The sequence below is a fragment of the Benincasa hispida genome, chromosome 6 (genome assembly GCF_027475165.1).
Source record: "Benincasa hispida cultivar pf3 chromosome 6, pf3_genome.v1.1, whole genome shotgun sequence".
NCBI classification, from domain to species: Eukaryota; Viridiplantae; Streptophyta; class Magnoliopsida; order Cucurbitales; family Cucurbitaceae; genus Benincasa; species Benincasa hispida.
The window spans coordinates 21,217,564-21,231,568 of NC_143483.1; the positions used below are offsets into that span (position 1 = coordinate 21,217,564).

Consider the following 14,005-nt stretch of genomic DNA (forward strand, 5'->3'; position numbering starts at 1 on the left):
CTGACTTTTAGGTTTGCCCAATAGTAACTTTTACCTTGGATAGTTAAACAACTTTTTGATCATCATCCATTAAACTCTTTAACAGAGTCTTTGACCAAATTGTTGCATGCTTATTGAAAATCTATCTAATTCATCTTTCCAGGTAGGTTCTCAGGAAGGGGTGTTATGTTTCCATGAACTTAAGATACCCAGCCTAGACAGAACCCGCCTTAGACAAAAGGTCCCTTATAGATATATTTAAAACAAATTTAATCTTTTATGCAAATCAATTTAATCCTATTAAACTGATTTTAAAAGATTAATCTAGGTTACTAAACTGTTTAGAACCAAATGAACTTATGTCTATCTCAATCCAATTTTAAAACCCTTTTAAAAAACTTGAGTTCACCCTAAGTCTGCATGCAACTCATTCTTATTGATTTTAGTTCTAATTTCCTTTATAACGCTTATAAACGGAAACAATCAAAACCACAATGCTAAGCTTAGATATGCAAGGCATTCATACCAATTATAAATAGCCAAGTGTCATGCTCAATGCATTGTTCATTCATTGCTACTTCTTTTATATAACATTTATACAAAACAACAACGAAACAAGCATAACATGCTTCCATTCACCCTTAGACTATAACACTTATAATAAAAGGATGATGCATGATAATGCTCACTGCATGCAAAATAAAACTCTTATATTTCATGATGCATGTGCATGCTTTCATATAATTTCTTCATGCAATATTATAACATTTATAATACATGATGGATGAATAATTGCACAACTGAAGGTGGGTTTTTAAACTATATGTCAAACATTTTTCCATATAAACATCATACATCACATGTATAATAAACAAATGTTGATGAACCAGGTAAAATTGCCTCAAAACCATAAAAATTAAAGCTAACTATTACAAAACCAAGGAGTCTCCGGTTCAAACAGGTGAACCGGGTCTTGAACCGCCCGGGCGAAGCAACGCGTCTCCAACCATCGTGTACCAATCTTCCCACGATCATCTACACGAAAGAACAAACGCTTCGATCTATCGTTTACCAACGCTCCCAGAGCTAAACAATTGTTTAGCAAATACTATACGATCGTGTACCTTTTACTAAGCGATGAAGCCCAAGGTATGTGATCGTCTAGTGCACTCTGCACAATGCACGACTTATGCGATCGTCTAAACGATTACGATATGGCAAAGCACCATCGCCTACACGATCACTTAGGAGCGCCTTCATATCGTATAATGCGCGATCGTGTAGGTAGTAACTAAGTGATGAGGCTTGCTAACTACACAATCGTCTAGCGCGCACTTTTTACTAAACGATGAGCATCACATGCTCCCACTACGATCGTCTACCTTCAGCATCTATGCAATCGGGCAACCAACGCTACACGATAGAGTACACGATTTACCCTAGCTAAACGATCGTTTAGTAAATACTACACAATCGTATAGAAAAAACTACACGATCACTTAGATAAATCCCAACGATCATTTACCTTAGACTACACGATACGACTAACTGTTGGTCTTCTTCGTCATCGAGAACCGCATCTCCATGCTTCGAAACTTCATCACGAACGACTTGACTAACTCAAACTCTTTGAATTATAGACTCGATTGCAAGTTAATTACGTCCAAAAACACAGGGGCTCTTACAAATTAACACTTTATAATTGAAGAAAGCTTTAAATAAAGGCAATTAAACCTGAAAAAAATTCATCAACTCCATCTATAAATGCATTTAACAATTAAACACAAATGCAGAAAACCCACTAGAACTGTAAAAGAAGTTCAAAACAGAATTGAAATTTGGAATATTAGAACAACCTGGCTCTGATATCAATTGAAGGAAATCGAGCACGAGGATTTCCATGAGCAGCGGAAAGATCATTCCAAATTACAATCGTATATGAACTTTACAATTACAATCGCAAACAGAAACATACGATTACGCATTAATTACAGAAATAACAGCATGATAAACAAAAGATCAAGGACAAACGCTAGACACTTTTGCAAACTCATCGCCAAGCTCCTTGATTACGAACGCTCGATCACAAAACCACGAACGTTCATCCAACACGAGCGCTACACTGCAAGAACATCGTGCGCTCGAAATAAGCAATCGCCTTAGTCACGAACACCCTAAACAACACAAACTGCCTCAACAAAACCTCGACAATGTTGAGTTGAGGCAGAAAATAGGAGGAAACACGATCGTGTAAACGATTAAGCAAATGGGAGATCGAAGAACCTATTGTATAGGTCGATGCCCAATCGTTTAGGAAAAGTTAAGCGATTGTCTAACAAAAGTTATACGATCGTTTAGCTCATCGCTTAGTGATAATGGGCAGAAATGCACGTTATCATAGTGCTAAATTCTTAGCGCTAAATTCTTAAACAGTGCTGGCTTGCGTTGATAAAATGTGTTAGATTGCGTCCAAAAAGCATTAAGTTTATTATATTGCGGCCGCATGCGTTCATCGCATAGGAACAGTTGATTTTTGTATTCTTGTGCAGAAAATGCGTTGACGCAAGGCGGAAATTGCGATCATAAGAAATCATTGGTCGAGCACAGTATTACCGCAAGGCTTTGTGGTGATTGTGTTTGCAAACATTTGCCCAAGAAAGATTGCTGCAACTTGGTCGGTGTAACATGGTGGGCGCATCTGGGTGAAAGGCATAATTAATCACGATGGGACAGAAAGCTGATGACAGTCGAATCTGAATTAAGTTAACATCTGCTAACGAACAAGTACATTCAGCTTTTCGGTGACAAATATTCGGCGCATTAGTCAGAAATTAAAGTCGTCCCATCTGTACAATCATGAGAGAGAAGCCGCCATTTACCCTGGAAGTTCTATAAATACCAGAGGCATCCTTCAGAAAGGGGGTTAATCAGTTCACCGAAAATTGATGGGATGGCTTTAATTCTCTGACTAATGCGCCGAATATTTGTCACCGAAAAGCTGGATGTAGTTGTTATCGTTAGCGGCTGTCAACTTAATTCAGATTCGACTGACATCAGCTTTCTGTCCCATCATGATTAATTATGCCTTTCACCAGATGCGCCCACCAAGTTGCGGAGACTCTAGGCAGCAATCCTTCTTAAGCAGATGTTTGCAAACACAAATCACCGCAAAGCCTTGCGGTGATGCTGCACTCGACCGTTGATTTTTTGTGATCGCGTTTTTCGCCTTGCGCTAATGCATATTCTGCATAAAAATACAAAAATTAACTGTTTCTATGCGATGGACGCATGCGACCGCAATGTTGTAAGCTTAATGCTTTTAGACGCAATTTAACATATTTTATCAGTGCAAGCCACCATTGTTTAAGAACTTAGCACAATGATAACCCCCAAATTTAAACAATGCTTGTCCTCAAGCATAAGCTAAAGATTTCCTTTAGTAAGTCGACCGCAAATCTCTTTACCTAAATTTCTCAAGGATATTTCCTTCAAATCTTATATACCAAAATTTTCTTAAGTCTTATTCAAGTCTCTTCCTAAAATATTTCTAAGACCTAGGTACCGCAAGTTTATCTTTCAAAAGGACTTTACTAAATTCTAGGACATCACATGATTTATTTCAAGAAGAAAACTTTTCCACTAGGGTGTCAAATGATTTTTATCATTGCATGTTTTTTACATTATTATTATTTTTTCTGACCTTGCGCTGATCAAAGTGTCTTGCCTTCGTTTTGGCTTGCCCCCACGTGTGTCATGTGGACATCCAACTACAAGCAATGCGCTCTTTCTCAAACTAAACTCATACCTACTTGGCAGCGGAGGTGCGGTCATTTATTTATGCGTTGATCCTGGCAACTTACTTTTGTTTTGGCTTGCCCCCACTGTGTTATGCAGACATCCAACTACGGGTAAGTGCCCTTCACAACTTAACTCTTATCAACATGAGTTTCCCATTACGTTGACAATGGAGTTGTTTTTCTCACCAATTTCTTTTTTTTTTTTTTTTTAAGAATAAGAAAAATAACAAGGTCGAAAATAAATACCTCACCCTCAAATTTAAAATGCGACAATGTCCCCATTGCCAAAAAATTGAAAGAAGTCATACGATGTTCTTAGAAAGCTATGTAAAGAGAGTTTGAAAGAAAGCTAGCAGACCTCTAACTTCTAGAAATATTTCATGAGGTGATTGTTCTAAGATTAAGTTGATTCTAATATATAAGACAAAAATAGAAGCATGTGTTTCATCATTGAAATCATAATTGGCAAGGAGATAGCATGTGGTGACTGACTAAATTTATCAATATTAAATGATTGCGGTAATCAAAGAGGATGCGGTGATAAAACTTTTAAAGCTAAAATGCAATGCGATAGTGCAAAATTTGAAATGAAGTGAAGGAAGACTACAACCCCCAAATTTGCACTGTCGTCCACATCATGTGTATTGATGCATCCTTCTTTGCGACGATCTATCTTCTTTGGATTGCGATGACGGAATAAGATAAGTTGTTTCGTTGTGTAGCGCCTCCACAATCGTTTGCCTCGATCGTTTGCATAGAAAACATTAAGAGGGTCAACTTATTTTAAACAAAACAAAATCATTTACCGAAATCGTTCAGCACGATCGCTTTTTTTTTTTTTTTTAGAATGAGAAGTAAAATGCCGATAGATAAATAATAACAACAAATTAATGAAAGTTCATGAAGTATTGATGTAGAAAAAGGATATTCAAAAGAGTTGCGTCCTTGACGAGGTTGATTCACTTAATAACTCAGGGACTGCTTATTCTAAGCTGGTCTTTTTACGTCCATGGTGGCTTTTCCTTCTTTTCTTTGTCCTCTGGGAGCTTGACTGCCTTAATCGGGATCTTTTCCCCATGAATGTTCATTACAATCTCCCCTTTGTGTACATCAATTTGAGCACGGTCGGTTGAAAGGAATGGTCGTTCCAATATGATGGGCACATCTTCGTCCCCTTTACAATCCAAAATGACGAAGTCTGCCGGCAAGATGAATTTATCAATTGAGATTGCGGCATTTTTCAACTCTCCTTCAGGATACATTCAGGATTTGTTCGCAAGTAGGAGAGTTTCTTTTGTGGGCGTGAGTATGCCGATATTCAATTGCTTGAATATTGATGGCGGCATTACGTTTATACTCGCCCCAAGATCGCATAATGCTTTACCACTGTAGGCCCCTTCAATCGAGCATGGTATCGTGAAGATTCCTGGGTCGCCCATTTTAAGTGGGATCAGCATTTTGTGTTGTGGTCACTGTTGCGATCTTTTCTTCATCATTCTATTTTTCTTTCAATCTTTGCGGAGCTGGTGGTAGCTGGACTTCTTCTAATTCACGTTCTGAAGGCTTGAGGGTGGACGCAACTTCGGGGTTCATTTTCTCGGGCTTTTCCGGGCTATAGGTCAATGGGTCCTTGGTTGTCACCACATTCAAGTTGGTTGCGATGGGTTCCTCCCTTTCTTCTGCAGTCATGTTGTCGCTTAGCATGGAGACTGCTAAGCATTGTTCCTTCCCAGTACCCCCAGCGTTGCGAGAAAGCTCAGTTGAGCTTGATAATGCTCCTTGCGGTCTATTTTTCAGCTCACCCGCAATTTGTCCTAGCTGAATTTCGAGATTTCTAATGGATGTAGCTTGATTCTGAAGCACTGATTCGTTTTTCTCAAGGTACTGCTTCAGTAAGCTCTTTAATGACGACGATTGCAGTGTTTGTGAGCTGCTAGATTTGCTATGCGCTAGACCGTTTGTTTGCAGGAAAAATATGGGTGGCCCTTCTCTCTGTGCCACTGGTTAGAAGTTTTGTTGTTGATTTTTCCCCGCAAAATTTGGGTGGTTCCTCCACCCGGGGTTGTATGTATCGGAATAGGGATCGTTCTTTATGAAGCATACTGACTGTGGGTTTGTTGGGTATTCTTCCACTGCGTGAGCATCTCCGCAAATGACACAACTTGTGATCATTTAAGCAATTACGTTGACCTGCCCTTTCTTCGCTCCCGTGTTATTAATTGCGATGCCTTGAATCAAACTCATCATCGCAGTCATCTGGTTCTGCAGGGATGCGATGGCCCCGTTGTTTACATTATTATCTTTAATTCTTAATCTTTGATCGCTTTCTCACCAATCCTCATGATTTTTGGAAATGCGATCAAGTATAATCTTTGCCTCTTCATATGTTTTGTCGAGTAGACCACCAGTGGCTGCCGCATTGTAGGAGTCTGCGAAGAGGGATTCAGTCCTTGGTAAAAGATCCCCATCTGTAGGCAGTCTGGTAGGCCATTATATGGATAGTGTCTTACCAGCCGCTTGAACCTCGCCCAGGCATCGCTGAGCGATTCCTCACCTTCTTATTCAAAATTTGTTATTAATTTCCTTCTCCTAGCATTCTCAGTTGGTGGGAAATATTTCTTCATAAACTTTTTGACGAATTGTTCCCATGAAGTTATCTCCCCCGGTTCGAGGGAATACGCCCATTTTCTTGCCTGATCACACAAGGAAAATGGGAACGAGTGAGTCAAACTTCCTCGGTTGAGATACTCGGGAACACAAAAGTGTTGTAGATTTCTATGAAGCTTCGGAGGTGAGTGTGCGGGTCTTTGCCACGCCTTCCTCCAAACTACCCAGCAGCCTGGATCATCTGTAACATTACCGGCTTCATTTTAAACCTCGATCCGTCTAACACCGGCCTCATGATTCCTGAAGAGAAATCATAGAGGTTAGGCGATGCATAGTCCCGAATGGGTCTATTGCGGTCATTCGCCAGAAGGATGGGGTTGGCCATTATATTGTTCGCGTTTGCGGCCCTTGCTTCCGGTTGTTCCGCCATTCTTGGTGTTCTCTCTTGTTGTTAGCGGTTGTCTATTAGTCTGTGTCGAAATGTTCTCTCAATCTTCGGGTCTTCACCAGAGATTGAGAGTCTGCAAAGAAATCAGAAAAATTACCATTAGCACACTATTTTGCCGAAGTCCCCGGCAACGGCGCCAAAAACTTGATTCGTTATTTTATGATGTGGAATTATGGATGAAATGAGATGATGGAGTTACGTTGAGAACTCTAGTTTTCTCAGTGGAATCCAAGTGTAAACCCCACTGAGTTTCTTGGTAAGTCCAAGGTCGAACTTAGAGACTTGGGAAAACATGTTACGGTGGTAATTTTTAGAAAACTTTGTGGTAACCAAATATATAAATAAGTTATTGTGATTATTGTTTGTGGTAATGAAAATAAACAAATGCGGCGGAGTTTCAAAAAGAGTTGATAAAATGGAAGATGCGATGAGTATGCGGTGAACGGGTTGAGAAGGGTTTTGGCTAACACTTCCTAGGATGCGTTCATGCTATGCGATCATGCAACACACATACAATAGTAAACCACCTCTCGGTGCGAATGCTACAGCTTCTAATGCTAGAACACATGCGATATATGCGATAAGTCTACAGGGCCTACTATTTATGCGATGACAAAATGACATCCACACAAATAATGCGACCACATAATATTGTAGGATCTAAAGGTAACACTAGAGGAGGGGTGAATAAGGTTGACTACCAATTTTTTTAAAAAAATAATTTTATCTTCAAACAATGCTCAATAAAGTTAACCCACTAATTTGATTAAAGAAAATTTATGCAAGACAAAACTTAAATCATGCAAGCTATGATAACTTCAAATTTAACGACAATTTAATCAAGGATAAATTAAATAACACACTAAAAATTAAATCATGCAATTTGAAAAATAACTAAGACAAGAAGCAAAAAATTTGAAAACAAGAAATAAAAGAGAGAGAGGAAGAGAAAACACTGGGAATTATAGTGGTTCGGCAAATTGCCTACACTCTCCAAGACTCCTTCTTGGGTATTTCAGTAACTGATCCTTTTGTAGGTGTGGACCAAACCAACACACGACCCTCTTTTTCCTAGGCTAAAGAGAAACCCAAGATCCTTTTTACTGGCTCAGGATCAAACCGATTTCTTTTTCTCACAACCTAAGGTGTACCCACACCTTAATACAATTCCCAAAAATTAAAAGAAAACCTCACAATATTACCTCTTGAAGGCTAAATACACAAGTTGAGCACTCAAAAAAAAACTCACAAAAAAAACTCTAGGCCAATTTAGGAGCAAGGAGGATTAGAATTTGAGAGTAGAGAGAATTTAGAGCTTAAGACTTGATAGCTTTTAGTGTGTCCATGAAGAGTAAAATCAAGTCGAATTTATAGGCGAGGGGGATAAATTTTGGCCATTGGATATGATTGCAAATGAAGGATGGAGATTGAATAAAAATAGAAAAGGAAAGGATTTAAAAAGAAATTTTGAAAGATTGGAATTATTGAGATTTGGAGAATAAAAAGGATTTGAAGGATGAAAATTTAGGAAGGAAATCAAATTTGAAAAGGCTGAAATTTGGTGAGAATTTGGAGAAAATTGGATCAGGAAATTAAAGGAAAGTAAGAAAATAAAAAATAGCCAGATGATATGAGCACCACGCGCACAGGGGAGGAGATTGAGCGTCATGCGCCGCATTCTGTGAAGAAACTGCAGGCACGTGTGGTGCATGCGCGCGTCTGCGCATGAAGCTGGGTGACCGCCACTTGTCATTATCTCATTCGTCCACAGTCGCCACATCACTGCCACATCATGTGCCATGTCATCACCACGTCAGCAAAAAGTGACCGGTGGAGCGTCACTTCATCCACCACGTCATCAATATTGACCTTTTGTGTGCCACGTCAGCCGCCATGTCGGATGCCACATCAGCAAGTTGCCATGTGTCACTGCCACGTTGGATTTCCTCTCCAATTTTCTTTTGCTTATAACTTTCTTGTTTGAACTCCAATTTGAGCGATTCAAATTGCGTTGGAATCGTCTTTCCGAGATCTACAAGATAGTGACTCTGAAACACTGAAAATATTAGTACAAAAAATCTGAGTTTGTTATCATCAAAATACTTAGTTTGATTGAAGCCCTAAAGCTAACAATCTCCCCCTTTTTTATGATGACAAACCACCATAATACCAAAAATATTTCTCCCCCTTTTGTTATCACCAAAAAGATATACAAGTAGTTTTTCTCCCCCTTAATCATACAAATAATGCTCCCTCTCAATAAATTATAACACATAAATTCATAGAAATATGAATAATGCTCCCCCTATCAAATATAATTAGGCAATTCTAATAATAATACCAAGTGCAAGTCTATTTTTACAAAAGGCTTCTTCATTTAATGCTTTGTAAGAATATCTGCTACTTGGTTCTCAGTATTAACATAATTAATGACAATATTCTTATTTTGCACATGCTCTCGAAGAAAATGATGTCTAATATCTATATGCTTTGTTCTAGAATGTTGAATGGGATTTTTAGTTAAATTAATTGGACTAGTATTATCACAAAAGATTGGTACTTGTTCAAAATTTAAACCAAAATCACGCAACGTTTGTTTCATCCATAAAACTTGAGAACAACAACTAGCAACAACAATATATTCAACCTCAATGGTAGATAATGCAACAGAATTTTGCCTTTTACTATACCAAGATACTAAAGAACTACCTAGAAAATGACATGTTCTACTAGTACTTTTTCTATTAGTTAGACTACCAGCAAAATTAGCATCAGAATATACAATCAAATCTAAAGATGCATTTTTAGGATACCATAAGCCTAAATCAACGGTACCAAGCAAATATTTAAAAATTCTTTTTACAGCATGCAAGTGCGATTCTTTAGGACATGATTGAAATCTAGCACACATGCATACACTAAACATAATATCAGGCCTAGTCGCAGTTAAGTAAAGCAAGGATCCGATCATACCTCTATAAGCTTTAATATCTACGTTTTTACCTGTTTCATCCTTATCAATTGTAGTGGTACTCATCGGGGTCTTTGCTACTTTTGCATTATCGAACTTAAACTTTTGAGTAGATCCCTTGTGTACTTTTCTTGATTTATGAAGATTCCATCTTCAAGTTGTTTAATTTGAAGCCCAAGGAAGAATTTAAGTTCTCCCATCATGCTCATTTCAAACTCACTATGCATACACTTAGAAAATTCTTCACAAAGAGAAGAGTTAGTAGCACCAAATATAATATCATCAACATATATTTTCACAATAAAATATCATTATCTTTAATTTTGATAAAAAGAGTAGTATCTCTAAGTCCCATTTTAAAACCATTTTCTAGTAAAAATTTACTTAAACGGTCATACCAAGCTATAGGAGCTTGTTTAAGACCATAAAGTGCTTTATTTAATTTAAAAACATGATTTGGATTATCAAAGCTTTCAAAACCAGGAGGTTGTTCAACGTACACTTTCTCCATTATGAAACCATTTAAGAAAGCACTTTTTACATCCATTTGAAATAAAGTAAAATTCTTATGAGATGTAAATACAAGCAGCATGCGAATAGATTCTAATCTAGCAACAGGAGCAAATGTTTCCTCATAATCTATTCCTTCTTCTTGACTATAGCCTTGAGCAACTAGTCTAGCTTTATTTCTAACAATATTACCAGATTCATCCATTTTATTTCTAAATACCCATTTAGTACCTATAACAGGATGATCACTAGGACGTAGGACTAGTTCCCACACATTATTTTTTTCAAATTGATTTAATTCTTCTTGCATAGCAATTAATCAGAACTCATCAGATTCAACATCTTTAAAAGACTTTGGTTCAATTAAGAAGAGCGAGTTCTTACCCTTTGAAATACATCACCTATTATTAACTCCTGAGGATGGTGAGTGGAGAATCTTCAATCCTGAGGGAGGGATTTTTCTGGCTCTTTTTGAGCTTCATTTGATACTGCTTCCCTATCTTTAATACTAAGATCTTCAACAGGTATTTCTAATTCATCACTAGTAGAAACTTTATTAGTGGCAACATGTGTTTCATCAAAAACAACATTCATTGACTCTTCAAGTACATGAGTTCTTTTATTAAAAACTCTATATGCTTTACTACATGTAGAATATCCTAAGAATATGCCAATGTCCATTTTTTACTCAAACTTTCCAAGTTTTCCTTTGTCTTTCAAAATAAAACATTTGCAACCAAAGACTTTGAAATAGCTAATATTTGGAGTTTTATTATTAAAAAGCTCATAAGGAGTTTTATCTAAAACAGGTCTTATTAAAACACGATTCATTACATAAGATGCAATATTAACAACTTCAGCCCAAAAAGATTTTAGTAAATCATATTCATTAAGCATGGAGGTAGCTAATTCTTGTAAAGATCGATTTTTCCTTTCTACAACACCATTTTGTTGAGGTGTTTTTGGAGAGAAAAAATCATGAGAAATTTCATTTTCTTCACAAAAATTTTCAAAAAAAAGCATTTTCAAATTCTCCTCCATGATCACTTCTAATTTTCGAAATCATAAAACCTTTTTCATTTTGAATTCTTTAGAAAAGCTAATAAAAGATTTTAAAGCTTCATCCTTATAAGATAAAAATAAAACCCAAGTAAATCTCGAAAAATCATCAACTATAACAAACGCATAATGTTTTCCACTTAGACTTGCAACTCTAGTAGGTCCAAAAAGGTCCATATGTAACAGTTGCAAAGGTCTAGAAGTAGAAACCATTTTCTTTGGTTTGAAAGAAGAATTAGTTTGTTTATCCATTTGGCAAGCATCACAAATTTATCTTTTTCAAAGTTTAATTTTGGAAGACCTCTAACAAGGGATTTCTTAGAAATATTTGAAATTAAATGCATGCTAGCATGACCTAACCTTCTATGCCATAACCACGAATCTTCATGCAATATAGATAAACATTTATTTTCTACTATAGGAAAATCTAATAGATCAATAGTATAAACATTTTTATCTCTATTTCCTACAAACAGAACTTTTCCATCACATGCATTTTCTATTGTATAATTTTTATCACTAAAAATTACTTTATATCCTTTATCACATAATTGACTAATACTTAATAAATCATACTTTAAACCATCAACCAACAAAACATTTTCAATAAGAAAATTCGAACCGTTACTAATATTACCTTTGCCAACAATCTTACCCATTTTATTGTCACCGAAGGTAACGTATCCTCCATCTTTCTTTTCTAGATATGTGAATTTTGTGTGGTCCCCAGTCATATGTTTTGAACATCCACTGTCCAAGTATCACTTATTCTTTATGGATCTAAAACATACCTGAGAGAATTAATTTTCAAGATGTAACCTTAGGTACCCAAATTTGTTTGGGTCCTTGGGGGTTAGCTAACAAAAATTTAGGAATCCATCTCTTTTCATTCATAATATTGATTTTTCTTAAATTGCATGCATAAGCTTTATGACCAAGTTTTCCACATGCATGACAAATAATAGAACCTTTTTTGACAAAGTAGTTTGTAAATTTCTTTTGTTTTTGGTGAGCTTTATAACCTAAGCCACTTTTATTAAATATGCATTATTGCTTACCCATCATGATATCTAAATTCTTTTTCCCATTTGTAAACTTTAAAAGAGTAGTTGAAATATCTTCATTTTTATTTTCTAATAATTTATACTCTTCTTAAAGCATACAAATTTGATTTAGATAAATCTAGATCTTTTCCTAATGTCTCATTTTTCTCGTTTAGATTATCTAGCTCAATTAATAAATTATTATTTTCAAGAGCTAATTTAGCATTTTTCTTCCTAAGAGACATATATTTGCAACCTAGTTTTTCAAATTCAATTTTAACTTCATTATATGCATCAATGAGCTCATCAAAAGTAAGGTTTTCAGGACTTACCTCATCATCGTCGTCGTCGTCGTCTCCAAAAGCCATAATGCACAGATTTGCTACTTCTTCCTCGCTTTCAGATTCGCTTTCATCGCTTTCGTCCCAAATAGCTTTCATGGCCTTTCTGCTCTTCTTTGAAATGGCTTTTCTTTGAGGACAGCCCCACTTCACGTGTCCGGGCTTTTTGCATTCATAACAGATGATTGTATCTCTGTTGCTCTTTTCTCCTTTACCTTCTTGATTGTTAACTTTCTTTGAGAAGTTCCTTTTCCTAAAATGCTTTATGAACTTCTTAGTCAAGTGACCGAACTCCTCATCATTTAGTTCAGCTTCAGTTTTAGAGTCTTTTTGAACTTGAGTGGACTTTAATGCTAGGCTCTTCTTCTTTTTGACATCTTCTTCCACATTGACCTTCATGATTATCTCATGTGTCATGAGAGATCCAACGAGCTCCTCCAGTGGAAGTTTTGAGATGTCTTTTGCTTCTTGGATCGTCGTCACCTTAGCTTTCCAACTTTTAGGCAATGATCTAAGAATTTTTCTCACATTTTCAGAGGTGGTATAAGATTTTTCTAATCCCTTCAAAGCATTAACAATATTCGTGAACCTAGTAAACATTTCAGATATAGTTTCATTTGCATCCATTTTAAACAATTCATAATTATGAACTAACATGCTAATCTTTGACTCTTTAACTTGATTAGTTCCTTCATGAGTTACTTCAAGCATATCCCAAATTTCTTTAGCAGAATTACATGCAGAGACTCGATTAAACTCATCAGGACATAGAGCACAAAACAGACAGTTCATGGCTTTAGCATTAATAGAAAACTTCTTTTTATCTTCATCATTAAACTCTTTTTCTTCTTTAGGAATATCTTTATTATCAACTATCTTAGTAGGATTTAAAGGACCATTAAAAACAACTTCCTATAGATTATAGTCAATAGAAATCAAATAAATTCTCATCTTAGTTTTCCACCATGCATAATTATTTCCATCAAACAAAGGTGGCCTAGTGGTAGATTGACCTTCACCATACCCATTTATTCTAGTAGTTGCCATAAGCTCGAACAATTAAGTTTTTCGAAAGAGGAAGAGAATATAATAATTTTTTTTAAAGATTTTTGTAAAGAGAAATACTTTTCCAAAATTTAGATTTTAATTAAAAAGATTTCAAAGATTAAGAAGTAGAGAAAAAAAATAAGGTTTTAATAACCAATTTTCAAGAAAAAAAAATTCTAATGAAAACAGCTTTTAAAACTCAA

General features: G+C 36.2%; 1 protein-coding gene across 1 annotated transcript; it reads right to left on the reverse strand.

Annotated features, from left to right (window-relative positions):
- Positions 1-10,750: 10,750 nt before the first annotated feature.
- On the reverse strand, positions 10,751-13,783 carry LOC150035507 (uncharacterized). Its single transcript, XM_090314336.1, has 3 exons — positions 13,769-13,783; positions 12,671-13,667; positions 10,751-10,971 (listed from the first exon to the last, which is right to left on the reverse strand). The coding sequence occupies exons 1-3, from the start codon at positions 13,781-13,783 to the stop codon at positions 10,751-10,753; spliced, it is 1,233 nt and encodes a 410-aa protein (XP_090170462.1).
- Positions 13,784-14,005: the final 222 nt, after the last annotated feature.

What these genes read in the sequence shown, in the direction of transcription:
- LOC150035507 (XM_090314336.1), bottom strand. An exon ending in AATTGAATTTGAAAAACTAG is followed by an intron (nt 10,972 to 12,670) that starts GTTGCAAATATA and finishes GCATATTCTTAG; the next exon opens with GATATTCTACATGTAGTAAA.